Source organism: Entelurus aequoreus, linkage group LG19 (assembly GCF_033978785.1).
Source record: "Entelurus aequoreus isolate RoL-2023_Sb linkage group LG19, RoL_Eaeq_v1.1, whole genome shotgun sequence".
Classification (NCBI taxonomy): Eukaryota; Metazoa; Chordata; class Actinopteri; order Syngnathiformes; family Syngnathidae; genus Entelurus; species Entelurus aequoreus.
Genome location: NC_084749.1, coordinates 51,862,557 through 51,880,056, shown reverse-complemented (window position 1 = coordinate 51,880,056; position 17,500 = coordinate 51,862,557). Strand labels below are relative to the sequence as shown.

The 17,500-nt window shown below is 36.2% G+C and overlaps 1 protein-coding gene across 13 annotated transcripts in view; it reads right to left on the bottom strand.

The window, feature by feature from the left end:
* Positions 1-17,500, bottom strand: part of LOC133635434 (adhesion G protein-coupled receptor L2-like) — a 257,133-nt gene that overhangs the window by 30,959 nt on the left and 208,674 nt on the right. For all 13 annotated transcript variants that reach the window (XM_062028653.1, XM_062028642.1, XM_062028643.1 and 10 more), the window contains 5 exons: positions 16,527-16,726; positions 12,757-12,930; positions 9,816-10,022; positions 6,731-6,951; positions 2,377-2,443 (listed from right to left, as the gene is read on the bottom strand). In XM_062028653.1, the coding sequence (XP_061884637.1) occupies positions 2,377-2,443; positions 6,731-6,951; positions 9,816-10,022; positions 12,757-12,930; positions 16,527-16,726 (869 nt within the window). The remainder of the gene's footprint in view (positions 1-2,376; positions 2,444-6,730; positions 6,952-9,815; positions 10,023-12,756; positions 12,931-16,526; positions 16,727-17,500) is intronic.

Below are 17,500 nucleotides of genomic sequence, written 5' to 3'. Positions count from 1 at the left end.
TTATACACCTATTTACTATATATATATATATATATATATATATATATATATATATATATATATATATATATATATATATATATATATATATATATATATATATATATATATATATATATATATATATATATATATATATATATATATATATATATATATATATATATATATATATATATATATATAAGTCCTTTCTGCTCTCTCTGGTCCATGAAGACCAACATCATTTGTGGAGAAGCTTCAGGGTTTGTGCCAGCGAACTTTGCTCCCGTGCTCCCCTGAGATCAACATCTCTGCACTACTTTGTCTTTTTGACTCATTTCTTGCACCCCATCACTTCTGCAAAACCTCACGGCTGTCACACCTTAGCGGCGCTACCATACATTAGTGACTCACGGGGTCACCGTCCTATCTCTCGGGTCGTCAACGCCCGGACCCCCATCATCATTTACACCGTGCACGCTTGTTCATGCCAACACACAACATGCCAGTGGAAAACAAAGATTTAGAGCAAAGACTGGGAGGAAAGCCATCTTGTTATGATAGTATTATTAATGTTACCCAGACAATTACTGCCCACATTTAGATGGGCCTGCTAGCTGTGTCCTAAACCTCTGTGGAAGCCGGCAAACGTCTAGGATATCTTTCAGTTTAAACACATTTAGCTAAAAAGCAAGCACGAAGTGTTAGCATGCTAACATTAGCATAATAACATATGTCACTTATGAACAAAATCATCACAATCACACGTTACTTATGAACAAAAACATCAGAATCACACATGTCACTTATGAACAAACACATCAGAATCACACATGTCACTTATGAACAAAAACATCACAATCACACATGTCACTTATGAACAAAAACATCAGAATCACACATGTCACTTATGAACAAAAACATCAGAATCACACATGTCACTTATGAACAAAAACATCACAATCACACATGTCACTTATGAACAAAAACATCACAATCACACATGTCACTTATGAACACAAACATCACAATCACACATGTCACTTATGAACACAAACATCAGAATCACACATGTCACTTATGAACAAACACATCAGAATGAACGTGCAGAATGAACATAAATGTCCAGTAGATTTATGAAATATTGTCCCACGAGAAGAAATATTCAAATAGTTGTGAGTTGTGTTGTCACTTTTGAAAGAACCACAAAAGAAAAACAAAGGATGATTTTAATTTAAATTATTTGTGTTGTCAAACAAAGTCTTGACTTACATGTTTTATTCCTTTTTTACTTATTAAACTGACAAATGCACTTCAGTTACACGTTTAATGCGTGTGTGTGTGTGTGTGCGTGTGTGTGTATGAGTGTGTGTGTGAGTGTGTGTGTGTGTGTGCATGTGTGTGTGTGTGTGCGTGTGTGTGTTTGTGTGTGTGTGCGTGTGCGTGTGTGTGTGTGTGTGTGTGCGTGTGTGTGTGCGTGCATGTGCATGCGTGTGTGTATGTGCGTGTGTGTGCGTGTGTGTGTGCGTGCATGTGCATGCGTGCGTGTGTGTGCATGTGCATGCGTGTGTGTATGTGCGTGTGCGTGTGTGTGTGCGTGTGTGTGTGCGTGCATGTGCATGCGTGCGTGTGTGTGCATGTGTGTGTGTGTGTGAGTGCGTGTGTGTGTGTATGTGCGTGTGAGCGTGCGTGCGTGTGTGTGTGTGTGTGTGTGTGAGAGTGCGTGTGTGTGTGTGTGTGCGTGCGTGTGTGTGTGTTGTAAGAGTGGAACAGTTTATAGAATCCAGGTTTATTAATCTCAGTTTCCCCCAGTCCAGTCTAGTCTAGTCTAGTCCAGTCTAGTCTAGTCCAGTCCAGTCCAGTCTAGTCCAGTCCAGTCTAGTCCAGTCTAGTCTAATCCAGTCCAGTCCAGTCTAGTCCAGTCTAGTCCAGTCCAGTCTAGTCTAGTCCAGTCCAGTCCAGTCTAGTCCAGTCTAGTCCAGTCCAGTCTAGTCTAGTCCAGTCTAGTCTAGTCCAGTCCAGTCCAGTCTAGTCTAGTCCAGTCCAGTCCAGTCCAGAATGTGACACCTAACAATAATCCACCTTTACTAATGATTAGTTGTTACAAAAATAAATAAAAGATGTCTCCTAACACTCTGAGTTGTACCAAAAGACCACGGCCCTATGTTTACAACCACTTGATGTGTTGTCATGATCCATTATTGATTGATTCATTCCTGAGTTTGGTCTCATTTCCTGTCCTGGTGCTCTTGTTTTGGTAGTATTTCCTGTTTGCTCCAACTGAGCTGCTGATCTTTACTTTGACTCACTTCCTCCATCACTAGCGCCTGCAAGCTACAAATATTCTCCCTGGTCTTATTGTCCTCCTGTCATGTCACACAGGTGTGGTCTTACCATGATGATGAAGGTGACAGGTCCTATGAAGCTCCAGATGAAGTGATTGTCCACACTCAGCCAGCAGCTGAGGAAGGAGACAGCAAGGTTAGCACGCCAGTTAGCACGCCAGTTAGCACGCCAGTTAGCACGCCAGTTAGCAGGCCAGTTAGCACGCCAGTTAGCACAGCAGTTAGCACAGCAGTTAGCACGCCCGTTAGCATGTACGAGCGTCCACGGTCAACATCCAAAGTTGCAGTCAAATAAACGATGGAATTAGATCAGGGGTCACCAACGTGGTGCCCGCGGGCACCAGGTAGCCCGTAAGGACCAGATGAGTAGCCCGCTGGCCTGTTCTAAAAATAGCTCAAATAGCAGCACTTACCAGTGAGCTGCCTCTATTTTTTAAATTGTATTTATTTACCAGCAAGCTGGTCTCACTGTGCTCGACATTTTTAATTCTAAGAGAGACAAAACTCAAATAGAATTTGAAAATCCAAGAAAATATTTTAAAGACTTGGTCTTCACTTGTTTAAATACATTCATTCATTTTTTTTACTTTGCTTCTTATAACTTTCAGAAAGACAATTTTAGAGAAAAAATACAACCTTAAAAATGATTTTAGGATTTTTAAACACATATACCTTTTTACCTTTTAAATTCCTTCCTCTTCTTTCCTGACAATTTAAATCGATGTTCAAGTACATTTATTTTTTTTATTGTAAAGAATAATAAATACATTTTAATTTAATTCTTCATTTTAGCTTCTGTTTTTTCGACGAAGTATATTTGTGAAATATTTCTTCAAACTTATCATGATTAAAATGCAAAAAAAATATTCTGGCAAATCTAGAAAATCTGTAGAATCAAATTTAAATCTTATTTCAAAGTCTTTTGAATTTCTTTTAAAATTTTTGTTCTGGAAAATCTAGAAGAAATAATGATTTGTCTTTGTTAGAAATATAGCTTGGTCCAATTTGTTATATATTCTAACAAAGTGCAGATTGGATTTTAACCTATTTAAAACATGTCATCCAAATTCTAAAATTAATCTTAATCAGGAAAAATTACTAATGATGTTCCCTAAATTATTTTTGTAATTTTTTCAAAAAGATTCGAATTAGCTAGTTTTTCTCTTCTTTTTTTTGGTTGAATTTTGAATTTTAAAGAGTCGAAATTGAAGATAAACTATGTTTCAAAATTTAATTGTAATTTTTTTTCGTGTTTTCTCCTCTTTTAAACCGTTCAATTAAGTGTAAATATCAGTAATTATTAATAATAACATAGAGTTAAAGGTAAATTGAGCAAATTGGCTATTTCAGGCAATTTATTGAAGTGTGTATCAAACTGGTAGCCCTTCGCATTAATCACTACCCAAGAAGTAGCTCTTGCTTTCAAAAAGGTTGGTGACCCCTGGGTTAGATTGTGGAGGATTGCAGCGACATTGTTCCCAGCAGCACATTCTACCAAGAAAAGTGGAATAAAAGCACAAACAAAAGAAAAAAGTTGCAATATTGACGACAATAACACAAAACTGCTGTTTGTTTCCTTTGAGGCTGTCATCACTTCAAACATAATAATCAATCAAAATCAATGTTATGAATTATTGACATAATCAATGCTGCGATCACATCAATGAGGCAAAAAGCAGGTCAAGTAACACTTTATATACAAACCCCGTTTCCATATGAGTTGGTAAATGGTGTTAGATGTAAATATAAACGGAATACAATGATTTGCAAATCCTTTTCAAGCCATATTCAGTTGAATATGCTACAAAGACAACATATTTCATGTTCAAACTCATAAACTGTATTTATTTTTTTGGCAAATAATAATTAACTTATAATTTCATGGCTGCAACACGTGCCAAAGTAGTTGTGAAAGGGCATGTTCACCACTGTGTTACATGGCCTTTCCTTTGAACAACACTCAGTTTTGGTTTGGGAAGTGAGGAGACACATTTTTGAAGTGGAATTCTTTCCCATTCTTGCTTGATGTACAGCTTAAGTTGTTCAACAGTCCGGGGGTCTCCCTTCTCACATTGCAGGTGCCACACATTTTCAATGTCTGGACTACAGGCAGGCCAGTCTAGTACCCGCACTCTTTTACTATGAAGCCACGTTGATGTAACACGTGGCTTGGCATTGTCTTGCTGAAATAAGCAGGGGCGTCCATGGTAACGTTGCTTGGATGGCAACATATGTTGCCCCAAAAGCTGTATGTACCTTTCAGCATTAATGGTGCCTTCACAGATGTGTAAGTTACCCATGTCTTGGCCACTAATACACCCCCATACCATCACACATGCTGCCTTTTACACTTTGCACCTAGAACAATCCGGATGGTTCTTTTCCTCTTTGGTCCGGAAGACACGACATCCACAGTTTCCAAAAACAATTTGAAATGTGGACTCGTCAGACCACAGAACACTTTTCCACTTTGTATCAGTCCATCTTAGATGAGCTCAGGCCCAGAGAAGCTGACTGCGTTTCTGGGTGTTGTTGATAAACGGTTTTCGCCTAGCATAGGAGAGTTTTAACTTGCACTTACAGATGTAGTGACCAACTGTAGTTACTGACAGTGGCTTTCTGAAGTGTTCCTGAGCCCATGTGGTGATATCCTTCACACACTGATGTGGCTTGTTGATGCAGTACAGCCTGAGGGATGGAAGGTCACGGGCTTAGCTGCTTACGTGCAGTGATTTCTCCACATTCTCTCAACCCTTTGATGATATTACGGAGCGTAGATGGTGAAATCCCTCAATTCCTTGCAATAGCTGCTTGAGAAAGGTTGTTCTTAAACTGTTCAACAATTTGCTCATGCATTTGTTGACAAAGTGGTGACCCTCGCCCCATCCTTGTTTGTGAATGACTGAGCATTTCATGGAATCTACTTTTATACCCAATCATGGCACCCACCTGTTCCCAATTAGCCTGCACACCTGTGGGATGTTCCAAATAAGTGTTGGATGAGCATTCCTCAACTTTATCACTATTTATTGCCACTTTTCCCAACTTCTTTGTCACATGTTGCTGCCATCAAATTATAAAGTTAATGATTATTTGCAAAAAATAAATAAAGTTTATGAGTTTGAACATGAAATATGTTGTCTTTGTAGCATATTCAACTGAATATGGCTTGAAAAGGATTTGCAAATCATTGTATTCCGTTTATATTTACATCTAACACCATTTACCAACTCATATGGAAACGGGGTTTGTATATTACACATACATATTATATGAATATAATATGTATTATGCATACATATTATATAAATATAATATACATTATACATACATATTATGTGAATATAATATATATTATACATACATATTATATGAATATAATATATATTATACACACATATTATATAAATATAATAACACTATATGGTCCCTAGTGTGTGAATGTTGTATTTCTGTGTTGGCCCTGTGATGAGGTGGTGACTTGTCCAGCGTGTACCCCGCCTTCCTTGTCCAGGGTGTACCCCGTCTACCACCCGATTGTAGCGGAGATGGGCTTCAGCACCCCCCGGGACCACAAAAGGGACATGCGGTAGAAAATGGATGGATGGATAATAAATGTATCATTAATAGAATTGGATATTAAGAGTATGTGAAAGTTGGACTTTAACCTTTTTTACTTCTGTGATGACCTTCTTAAAGTTTAGTAATCAATGAGAAATATCAAGCAGGAAATGCTGCAAACATGGAGAGTAGTTGACCTTTTTCCCATCATGCATTGTGATGGATTTAAATGGCTGTCATGTTGAATTATGTGTTGTGCTTGGACATTTTTTATAATATCCACAAAGTTGAGTGAGCAGGTTGTGTCATGTGTGTTGACTTGTTGTTGTGTCATGTGTGTTGACTTGTTGTTGTGTCATGTGTGTTGACTTGTTGTTGTGTCATGTGTGTTGACTTGTTGTTGTGTCATGTGTGTTGACTTGTTGTTGTGTCATGTGTGTTGACTTGTTGTTGTGTCATGTGTGTTGACTTGTTGTTGTGTCATGTGTGTTGACTTGTTGTTGTGTCATGTATGTTGACTTGTTGTGTCATGTGTGTTGACTTGTTGTTGTGTCATGTGTGTTGACTTGTTGTTGTGTCATGTGTGTTGACTTGTTGTTGTGTCATGTGTGTTGACTTTTTCTCTTGTTTTTTTTGCGCCATGAATGGATTGGGTCATATATCAACATGCTGTGCTGTGTACACTCAAAGTGCGGTTAATGGTCATTAAGCTGACTTACTGATGTTGTCCACAAGATGGCGGTGCAGCAGTTCTACTGTCAGATATTTCAAACTAAGTTGGGCCAGATGACTTTGAAGTCAATATTGAAGGTCAAAAGAAGGGCGTAACAAAGTAGACTCACGCTTTGTCCGTGCCGTAGCTGCCGTAGTCGATGGCGGCGGAGACGGCGACCACGATGGCGGGGAAGAGGTACCCGGAGGCGTAGTAGTACTTCCTGCGTGAGTACTCGCTCTCAAACACCTCCACCAGCATCAGGTAGAGCTGCACACCTTCCAGACACATCCAGGTGAAGGAGGCCAGGAAGAAGAAGTGGAGGATGCCAGCGATGATGGCGCAGCCCACCTGAGGAACCAATTATTCACTCTTTTACTTTCCACCTTTCATGGTGAATATACCCACTTTTTACCTTTCATGGTGAATATACCCACTTTTTACCTTTCATGGTGAATATACCCACTTTTTACCTTTCATGGTGAATGTACCCACTTTTTACCTTTCATGGTGAATATACCCACGTTTTACCTTTCATGGTGAATTTCTCATCATTCACTCATTTATTTCTCATTATTCACTCATCATTCACTCATTTATTTCTCATTATTCACTCATTTATTTCTCATTATTCACTCGTTTATCACTCATTTATTTTTTATCATTCACTCATTTATCACTCATCAGTCACTTATTTATTTATCATCATTCACTTGTTTATCACTCATTTATTTCTCACCATTAACTCGTTTATCACTCATTTATTTCTCATCATTCACTCATTTATTTCTCATCATTCACTCATTTATTTCTTATCATTCACTCATTTATTTCTCATTATTCACTTGTTCATCACTCATCATTTACTCATTTATTTCTCATCAGTCACTCATTTATTTCTCATCATTCACTCATTTATTTCTTATCATTCACTCATTTATTTCTCATTATTCACTTGTTCATCACTCATCATTTACTCATTTATTTCTCATCAGTCACTCGTTTATCACTCATTTATTTCTCACCATTCACTCATTCATTTCTTATCATTAACTCATTTATCACTCATCATTCACTCACTTATTTATCACCATTCACTTGTTTATCACTCATTTATTTCTCATCATTCACTCATTTATTTCTCATCATTCAGTCATTTATTTATTATCATTCACTCATTTATTTCTCATTTTTCACTTGTTCATCACTCATTATTTACTCATTTATTTCTCATGATTTACTCATTTATTTCTTATCATTCACTCATTTATTTCTCATTATTCACTTGTTCATCACTCATTATTTACTCATTTATTTCTTATCATTCACTCATTTATTTCTCATTATTCACTTGTTCATCACTCATCATTTACTCATTTATTTCTTATCATTCACTCATTTATTTCTCATTATTCACTTGTTCATCACTCATCATTTACTCATTTATTTCTTATCATTCACTCATTTATTTCTCATCATTCACTTGTTCATTAAAAATAATCCGCTTGTTTATAGGAAAGAAGAAGAAGACAGATTCATATTTGAAAGGTGATTCTTATTCATCACAATTCTAAGTCCATAGACCTAATTATTATTTTAAAGGTCAGTTTGAAAAGAACAAAAAGTGACATTTTAAAAGTTTCAATAATAAATCAATCTTCAAAAAAGGTTTTTAGGCCATCTCAATGCAAGCAGAATGATCTTTTCTAGTTTTATAAAAAGTGTCATCAAATAAATATTACAGTAAATAATACTTTGTCACAATTGTCACCTCAGGAATCAAAATGTTTGGTGGCCAAAGATTCACACCATCACTCACCAGACTGATTGCACATTCACACATTCATCAGAGAAGGTCAAGTTCATGAAAACAAATAGTTGTTGAAAAAGTTGCCACATAAACGAAGCATCTTAGGCTGCTAAAGTGACAAACACAAATCAATCCTGGAGGGACTAAATAATGGTCTAAAGAGAGAAAGTGAGCAGTGTCATGTGACTGTAGCTTTAAGAGACTTATGTCATGTGACTGTAGCTTTAAGAGACTGGTGTCATGTGACTGTAGCTTTAAGAGACTGGTGTCATGTGACTGTAGCTTTAAGAGACTGGTGTCATGTGACTGTAGCTTTAAGAGACTGGTGTCATGTGACTGTAGCTTTAAGAGACTGGTGTCATGTGACTGTAGCTTTAAGAGACTTGTGTCATGTGACTGTAGCTTTAAGAGACTGGTGTCATGTGACTGTAGCTTTAAGAGACTTGTGTCATGTGACTGTAGCTTTAAGAGACTGGTGTCATGTGACTGTAGCTTTAAGAGACTTGTGTCATGTGACTGTAGCTTTAAGAGACTTATGTCATGTGACTGTAGCTTTAAGAGACTTATGTCATGTGACTGTAGCTTTAAGAGACTTGTGTCATGTGACTGTAGCTTTAAGAGACTGGTGTCATGTGACTGTAGCTTTAAGAGACTGGTGTCATGTGACTGTAGCTTTAAGAGACTGGTGTCATGTGACTGTAGCTTTAAGAGACTGGTGTCATGTGACTGTAGCTTTAAGAGACTTGTGTCATGTGACTGTAGCTTTAAGAGACTGGTGTCATGTGACTGTAGCTTTAAGAGACTTGTGTCATGTGACTGTAGCTTTAAGAGACTGGTGTCATGTGACTGTAGCTTTAAGAGACTTGTGTCATGTGACTGTAGCTTTAAGAGACTGGTGTCATGTGACTGTAGCTTTAAGAGACTTATGTCATGTGACTGTAGCTTTAAGAGACTTGTGTCATGTGACTGTAGCTTTAAGAGACTGGTGTCATGTGACTGTAGCTTTAAGAGACTGGTGTCATGTGACTGTAGCTTTAAGAGACTGGTGTCATGTGACTGTAGCTTTAAGAGACTTGTGTCATGTGACTGTAGCTTTAAGAGACTTGTGTCATGTGCCTGTAGCTTTAAGAGACTTGTGTCATGTGACTGTAGCTTTAAGAGACTGGTGTCATGTGACTGTAGCTTTAAGAGACTGGTGTCATGTGACTGTAGCTTTAAGAGACTGGTGTCATGTGACCATGAGTTATTATCATGACTTTAACTGTGAAGCTGTAATAATGACAAATCAATCATACAAAAGAATAAATAGAAAAGTGATTAAAAGTGAAGGTTGTAATAAAAGAATCTAGTCATGTAGTAATGAGTGTATCGTCATCATCATCATCCTCATACAGGAAGTGCTCACTCTGGGCTCGGTCATGTCCACGCCGATGAGGAAGATGAGTTCCGCCAGGAAGAGGTTGATGCAGAGGTTCTTGTGGATGGTGTTGCGGTCACTCTGGAGGCCTCGGAAGAAGCAGAAGGTGAAGATGCTGATGGCGAGACACAGCAAGGACACGGCCACGCCCACTCGACTGATCACGCCCAGCAGCAGGTCATGTGACCTGTTCACCTGCAACACAACACAATACAACAACTGCACTTACTCATGCAAATATGACCATTTAATACAACAACTTTTACACAACTGCACTTACTCATGCAAATATGACCATTTAATACAACAACTTTTACACAACTGCACTTACTCATGCAAATATGACCATTTAATACAACAACTTTTACACAACTGCACTTACTCATGCAAATATGACCATTTAATACAACAACTTTTACACAACTGCACTTACTCATGCAAATATGACCATTTAATACAACAACTTTTACACAACTGCACTTACTCATGCAAATATGACCATTTAATACAACAACTTTTACACAACTGCACTTACTCATGCAAATATGACCATTTAATACAACAACTTTTACACAACTGCACTTACTCATGCAAATATGACCATTTAATACAACAACTTTTACACAACTGCACTTACTCATGCAAATATGACCATTTAAAACAACAACTTTTACACAACTGCACTTACTCATGCAAATATGACCATTTAATACAACAACTTTTACACAACTGCACTTACTCATGCAAATATGACCATTTAAAACAACAACTTTTACACAACTGCACTTACTCATGCAAATATGACCATTTAATACAACAACTTTTACACAACTGCACTTACTCATGCAAATATGACCATTTAATACAACAACTTTTACACAACCGCACTTACTCATGCAAATATGACCATTTAATACAACAACTTTTACACAACTGCACTTACTCATGCAAATATGACCATTTAATACAACAACTTTTACACAACTGCACTTACTCATGCAAATATGACCATTTAATACAACAACTTTTACACAACTGCACTTACTCATGCAAATATGACCATTTAATACAACAACTAGATTTACTCATGCAGGTTACATGCCAAAAAGATGGTTTAATACAACAACTTTTACGCAACTAGATTTACTCATGCAGCTCACATGTCAATAAGATGATTTAATACAACAATCGTAACAAAACCAACTTCACGTTGGAAAGGAAAATGGTTGTAATCTCGCCAACAATGAAGGTTGTAAAAATAACCATCTTTTAAATGAAGTTTAGGAAGAAACATCACACAATATTTGATTCCAAATAACATTTCTATCTATAAAAGTTAACAATCTAACTAATACATTTCTACATCCTATCTTACTTTTACAGAATATTTGACATACTGCATGTTTTAATACATGATGATATTTTAGTGCTTCCTGTGTTGGTGAGTAGAAAACTTTTTTTTTTTTACTTTAAAATCCATTTGATTTCATCATATTTCATATTAGCAAGGCAACATATTCTAATTACATAAAGGGTCTCCATCATAATTATATACATATGTATATTTACATAAATATATATGTACAGTATATACATATATATGCATATATATATAGTGCATATACATATATACATTGGGGCGGTATAGCTCGGTTGATAGAGCGGCTGTGCCAGCAACTTCAGGGTTCCAGGTTCGATCCCCGCTTCCGCCATCCTAGTCACTGCCGTTGTGTCCTTGGGCAAGACACTTTACCCACCTGCTCCCAGTGCCACCCACACTGCTTTAAATGTAACTTATATATTGGCTTTCACTATGTAAAAGTGCTTTGAGTCACTTGAGAAAAAGCGCTATATAAATATAATTCACTTCACTTCACTTCACTTCACATACATATACATATATATATATATATATATATATATATATATATATATATATATATATATATATATATATATATATATATATATATATATATATATATATATATATATGTATGTGTGGGAAAAAATCACAAGACTTTTTCATCTCTACAGGCCTGTTTCATGAGGGGTTTCCTCAATCCTCAGGATTGAGGGAATTGAGGGAATACTGAGGATTGAGGAAACCCCTCATGAAACAGGCCTGTAGAGATGAAATAGTCTTGTGATTTTTTTCCCACACATACATATTACGCTTTACCACGGTATCGAGCACTATTTTTTGGATAATCTAATTAAGACATATATATATATATATATATATATATATATATATATATATATATATATATATATATATATATATATATATATATATATATACAGTATATACATATTTATATATATATATATATATATATATATATATATATATATATATATATATATATATATATATATATATAAATATATATATATATATATATATATAAATATATATATATATATATATATATATACACATATTATATATACACATATTATATATATACATATATATATATATATATATATATATATATATATATATATATATATATATATATATATATATATATATATATATATATATATACATATATTACATGTATACATATATATATATATATATATATATATATATATATATATATATATATATATATATATATATATATATATATATATATATATATATATATATATATATATATATATATATAAACATTTTTGTATATAAAATGTTTTTAATTAATAATTTTTTAAATCCTGTTTTCAGGCCACCAGAATGATTTAGTAAAGCTGTTATGAGAGTTTATTACATAAATAATATTTTGCTAGAATGGCTTTGAATGGTTTCAGATTGGTAATCAGATGGAGTCCACGGGTGGGCAAAGACGTGCACCCTTAGTGGCCCCGAGGGTGAGGGTCCCCGTGCATGAGACGGTGCGGGAGGAGGCGGACTTACGTTGACTTTGCGGTGCGCCATGAGCACGGCGAAGTTGGTGAGGTGGCTGCAGGAGCAGGTGGTGTGAGTCTTATTGGCCCCCAGGAGCCTGCAGCCCTGCGTGGACCAGTGGCCCATCATGCTCCTCTCCGAGTAATTCCAGAAGGAGCAGTTGGAGTTGAAGTAGTGCTCCATCTGCAACATAACAAGAGATAGCAACATTTACCCCCCGCCTGCCGACCCATTATCACTCCTCCTTTCTCAGACAGCCAATCACACGCAGCCTTCAATCACAGCAATAAGCCACGCCCACAACCAATGAAAGCTCAGGAAGTGCAAAGTAATTGCTGCTACTAATCTAGCAGCTCATTTCCTTCACAATAAAAGAACCATTTATATCCCCGTCTTGATTAAAGAAATACTTAAAAAGAATCATTTATATCCCCGACTTGATTAAATAAATACTTAAAAAGAATCATTTATATCCCCGACTTGATTAAATAAATACTTAAAAAGAATCATTTATTTCCCCGACTTGATTCATGAATTACTTTTCATTAACAATTCACTTCAAGTCTTTTATCTGATGCACAGCCACTTCAAGTACAGACAACTACATCCATTTTATACTGCTTGTCCCTTTCGGGGTCGCATCCAAATCTTACTCAAAACAGGCCCTTAAACTACAGCCCGCCAGCGTCCAAGATCTAGTCCCTGGTACGCCCTAAGTTAAGTCCCTGGTTCGCTCTGAGTTAAGTCCCTGGTACGCCCCGATTTAAGTCCCTGGTACACCCTGAGTTAAGTCCCTGGTATGCCCCGAGTTAAGTCCCTGGTACGCCCCAATTTAAGTCCCTGGTACACCCGGAGTTAAGTCCCTGGTATGCCCCGATTTAAGTCCCTGGTACTCCCCGATTTAAGTCCCTGGTACACCCTGAGTTAAGTCCCTGGTACATCCTGAGTTAAGTCCCTGGTACTCCCCGATTTAAGTCCCTGGTACATCCTGAGTTAAGTCCCTGGTACGCCCCAAGTTAAGTCAGTGGTACATCCTGAGTTAAAGGCCTACTGAAATTATTTTTTTTATTTAAACAGGAATAGCAGATCCATTCTATGTGTCATACTTGATCATTTCGCGATATTGCCATATTTTTGCTGAAAGGATTTAGTAGAGAAAATCGACGATAAAGTTTGCAACTTTTGGTCGCTGATAAAAAAAGCCTTGCCTGTACCGGAAGTAGCGTGACGTCACAGGAGCTAGTATTCCTCACAATTCCCCGTTGTTTACACCAGCAGCGAGAGAGATTCGGACCGAGAAAGCGACGATTACCCCATTAATTTGAGCGAGGATGAAAGATTTGTGGATGAGGAATGTGAGAGTGAAGAACTACAGAGGCACTGCAGGGTGTATCTTTTTTCGCTCTGACCGTAACTTAGGTACAAGCTGGCTCATTGGATTCCACACTCTCCTTTTTCTATTGTGGATCACGGATTTGTATTTTAAACCACCTGGGATACTATATCCTCTTGAAAATGAGAGTCGAGCACGCGAAATGGACATTCACAGTGACTTTTATCTCCACGACAATACATCGGTGACACACTTAGCTACTGAGCTAACGTGATAGCATCGTTCTCAAATGAAGATAGAAATAAAATAAATAAACCCCTGACTGGAAGGATAGACAGAAGATCAACAATACTATTAAACCATGTACATGTAACTACACGGTTAAAAATTCTCAGCCTGGTAAGGCTTAACAATGCTGTTGCTAAAGACGCTAAGGCTAATTTAGCAACTTAGCAACCGGACCTCACAGAACTATGATAAAAACATTAGCGCTCCACCTACGCCAGCCAGCCCTCATCTACTCATCAACAGCCGTGCTCACCTGCGTTCCAGCGATCGATGGTGCGACGAAGGACTTCATCCGTGGGTTTGGCGGCAAGCATCGGCTAGGCGTCTTCTATCAGGGTAAGTAGTCCTTGTTGTGTTGCTGTAAGTATTGTACTTAGCCGCTAAGACACCGATCCATCCCACCTACAATGTTCTTCTTTGCAGCCTCCATTGTTCATTAAACAAATTGCAAAAGATTCACCAACACAGATGTCCAGAATACTGTGGAATTTTGTCGAAGAAAACAAGAGGCTTTTGTATCGGGTCAGATGGGGTCCAACCACTTCTGTGGATTTTGTGACGTCACGCGCATAAATCATATCCAAAGGAGTTTTTCAACCGGAAGTGTGGCGGGAATCTTAAAATGTCACTTTATAAGTTAACCCGGCCGTATTGGCATGTGTTGCAATGTTAAGATTTCATCATTGATATATAAACTATCAGACTGTGTGGTCGCTAGTAGTGGCTTTCAGTAGGCCTTTAAGTCCCTGGTACGCCCCGAGTTAAGTCCCTGGTACGCCCCGAGTTAAGTCCCTGGTACGCCCCGAGTTAAGTCTGTGGTACACTCTGAGTTAAGTCTTCTGGAGGAAAGTTCTGTGGTCACATGTTCAGTAGAGCCATAATAAATTCATAAAAGAAGCAAACGTCATGAATGTTTTTTGTGAGCAACAAGTATGTGCTCCAATCACTACATCACAAAAAAATAAGAGTTGTAGAAATGATTGGAAACTCAAGACAGCCATGACATGATGTTCTTTACAAGTGTATGTACACTTTCGACCACCACTGTGTGTATATATATATATATATATATATATATATATATATATATATATATATATATATATATATATATATATATATATATATATATATATATATATATATATATATATATATATATATATATATATATATATATATATATATATAAGGTTTCTGTGGTTCATCCATTATACATTGCTCAATACCGGGCTAGAGCGGAATATAAATTAGGTCAGGAAAAAAGACAGAGGCTATATCATCCCTACAAGCCTGTTTCGCAGAGCAAGGAAACCTGCGAAACAGGCTTGTAGGGATGATATAGTTTTTTCCTGACCTAACGTATGAATATATATTATTTTATTTCTATATAGTCTCATACTCGGGTCAATGTGTTCCATTTGCAACCTTTTTTAAAAACTTTCTTTCGGTTTGGACATGTTTTTTTGTTTGTTTATTCATTCATCGAAAATTCCTAGTTTGTGAACCCGTTCTCAAACAATGGCAATAAAACTATTCTGATCAATATGTCAGAAGCCATTTCATTGGTCCGCCTCTTCCTCCAATAGTCGTTGGTATTTTCCCTCCAATTATGCTGAGGGCGGAAGTAGTCAGCAGTCACGCCCAAATATGGTCGCGCCATCATCAGAGACCGACCAGTAAAAAGGCTTCTACTAAATCGTTCAGAGGAGGCCCCGCCCACAAGATTGAAGTTGAGTCGTAACAAAATCATTTTTAACCAAAACCTTAAACCAAAGTATTGACAAAAATATATTTAAGATTGATTTAAATCATGCTAGTAAATAATTTACTGCAAGTAATCGTTATTAATGCAAATTTAGAAATTGCTGAGGGCGGAAGTAGTTAGCAGTCACGCCCATATATGGTCGCGTCATCATTAGAGAATGACCAGTAAAAAGGCTTCTAATAAATCATTCAGAGGAGGCCCCGCCCACAAGATTGAAGTTGAGTCGTAACAAAATCATTTTTTAACCAAAACCTTTTTTTATAAAATATCTATCCATCTATTTCCTACCGCTTGTCCCTTTTTTGGGGTGGCGGGGGGTGCTGGAGCCTATCTCGATGAAATGAAATCTTTGTTTTGGTGGCTTTAAAAGGCATAAAAGTTTGCACTCACGTCGATGTGTTCCAGCGTGAAAAGGACCGGCTCGTTGATGAAGACCCGACTGGATTCTTTGTTGATGGAAGCGGCGATGACGTCCGAGTTGACCGACACGTTACGAGCGGACACCTCGCCCTCCGTCTGGAAGGTGGCGTTTTCTGTGCTGAGGAACTGGCCCAAGTTCTTGTAGAGCACAAACACCAACTTGGCAACGCCTGCACACACACAGGTGACATCATCATCATCATCATCATCATCAATAAAATAGTCCGACAATAATAGTTGTTAGCCAATTATTATAATTGACATAGTTATGATGATTGATATTATGATGATATTTCAATGTCGCAGTATTATAACACATCATTATCTGAAACAGTAATAATAATAATAATAACATTGATTATTAATGGATTATTTTTGATTATTCAATGATCATAATTACCATTATTGTAAATTATCATTATTATAATTGTATTATTAATGTTATTACACATCAATAAGAATATAATTGCATTAACAATATTATTACTATAACTAATAACACTGTCAAAAATAATAATAACTATTCATTATTATTAATGTATATAATTATTAATGTAATTAAACTTTTTAATCAGTCATACAAAGAATATGAACGTGCAATAATGTTAATATTCACTAAGGTAACTATAATAATAATAAATATAAAACAAATATAATAACATTATTATTATTATTACACATCGTTAATGTTATTGATTAACAATAATATTAGTATTATTACTAATAACACTGACAATAATAATAATTAGTATTAATTATTATTAATGTGGTTAAACATTGTAATCATTTATACAAAGAATAAGAATGTGTAATAATGTTAATATATAATAATGTTACTATATGATCATTTTATAAATAAATAATACTATAAAAAACTACAATAAATATAAAGCAAATATAATAAGAATAAAATATTATTATTATTATTATTATTATTATTATTA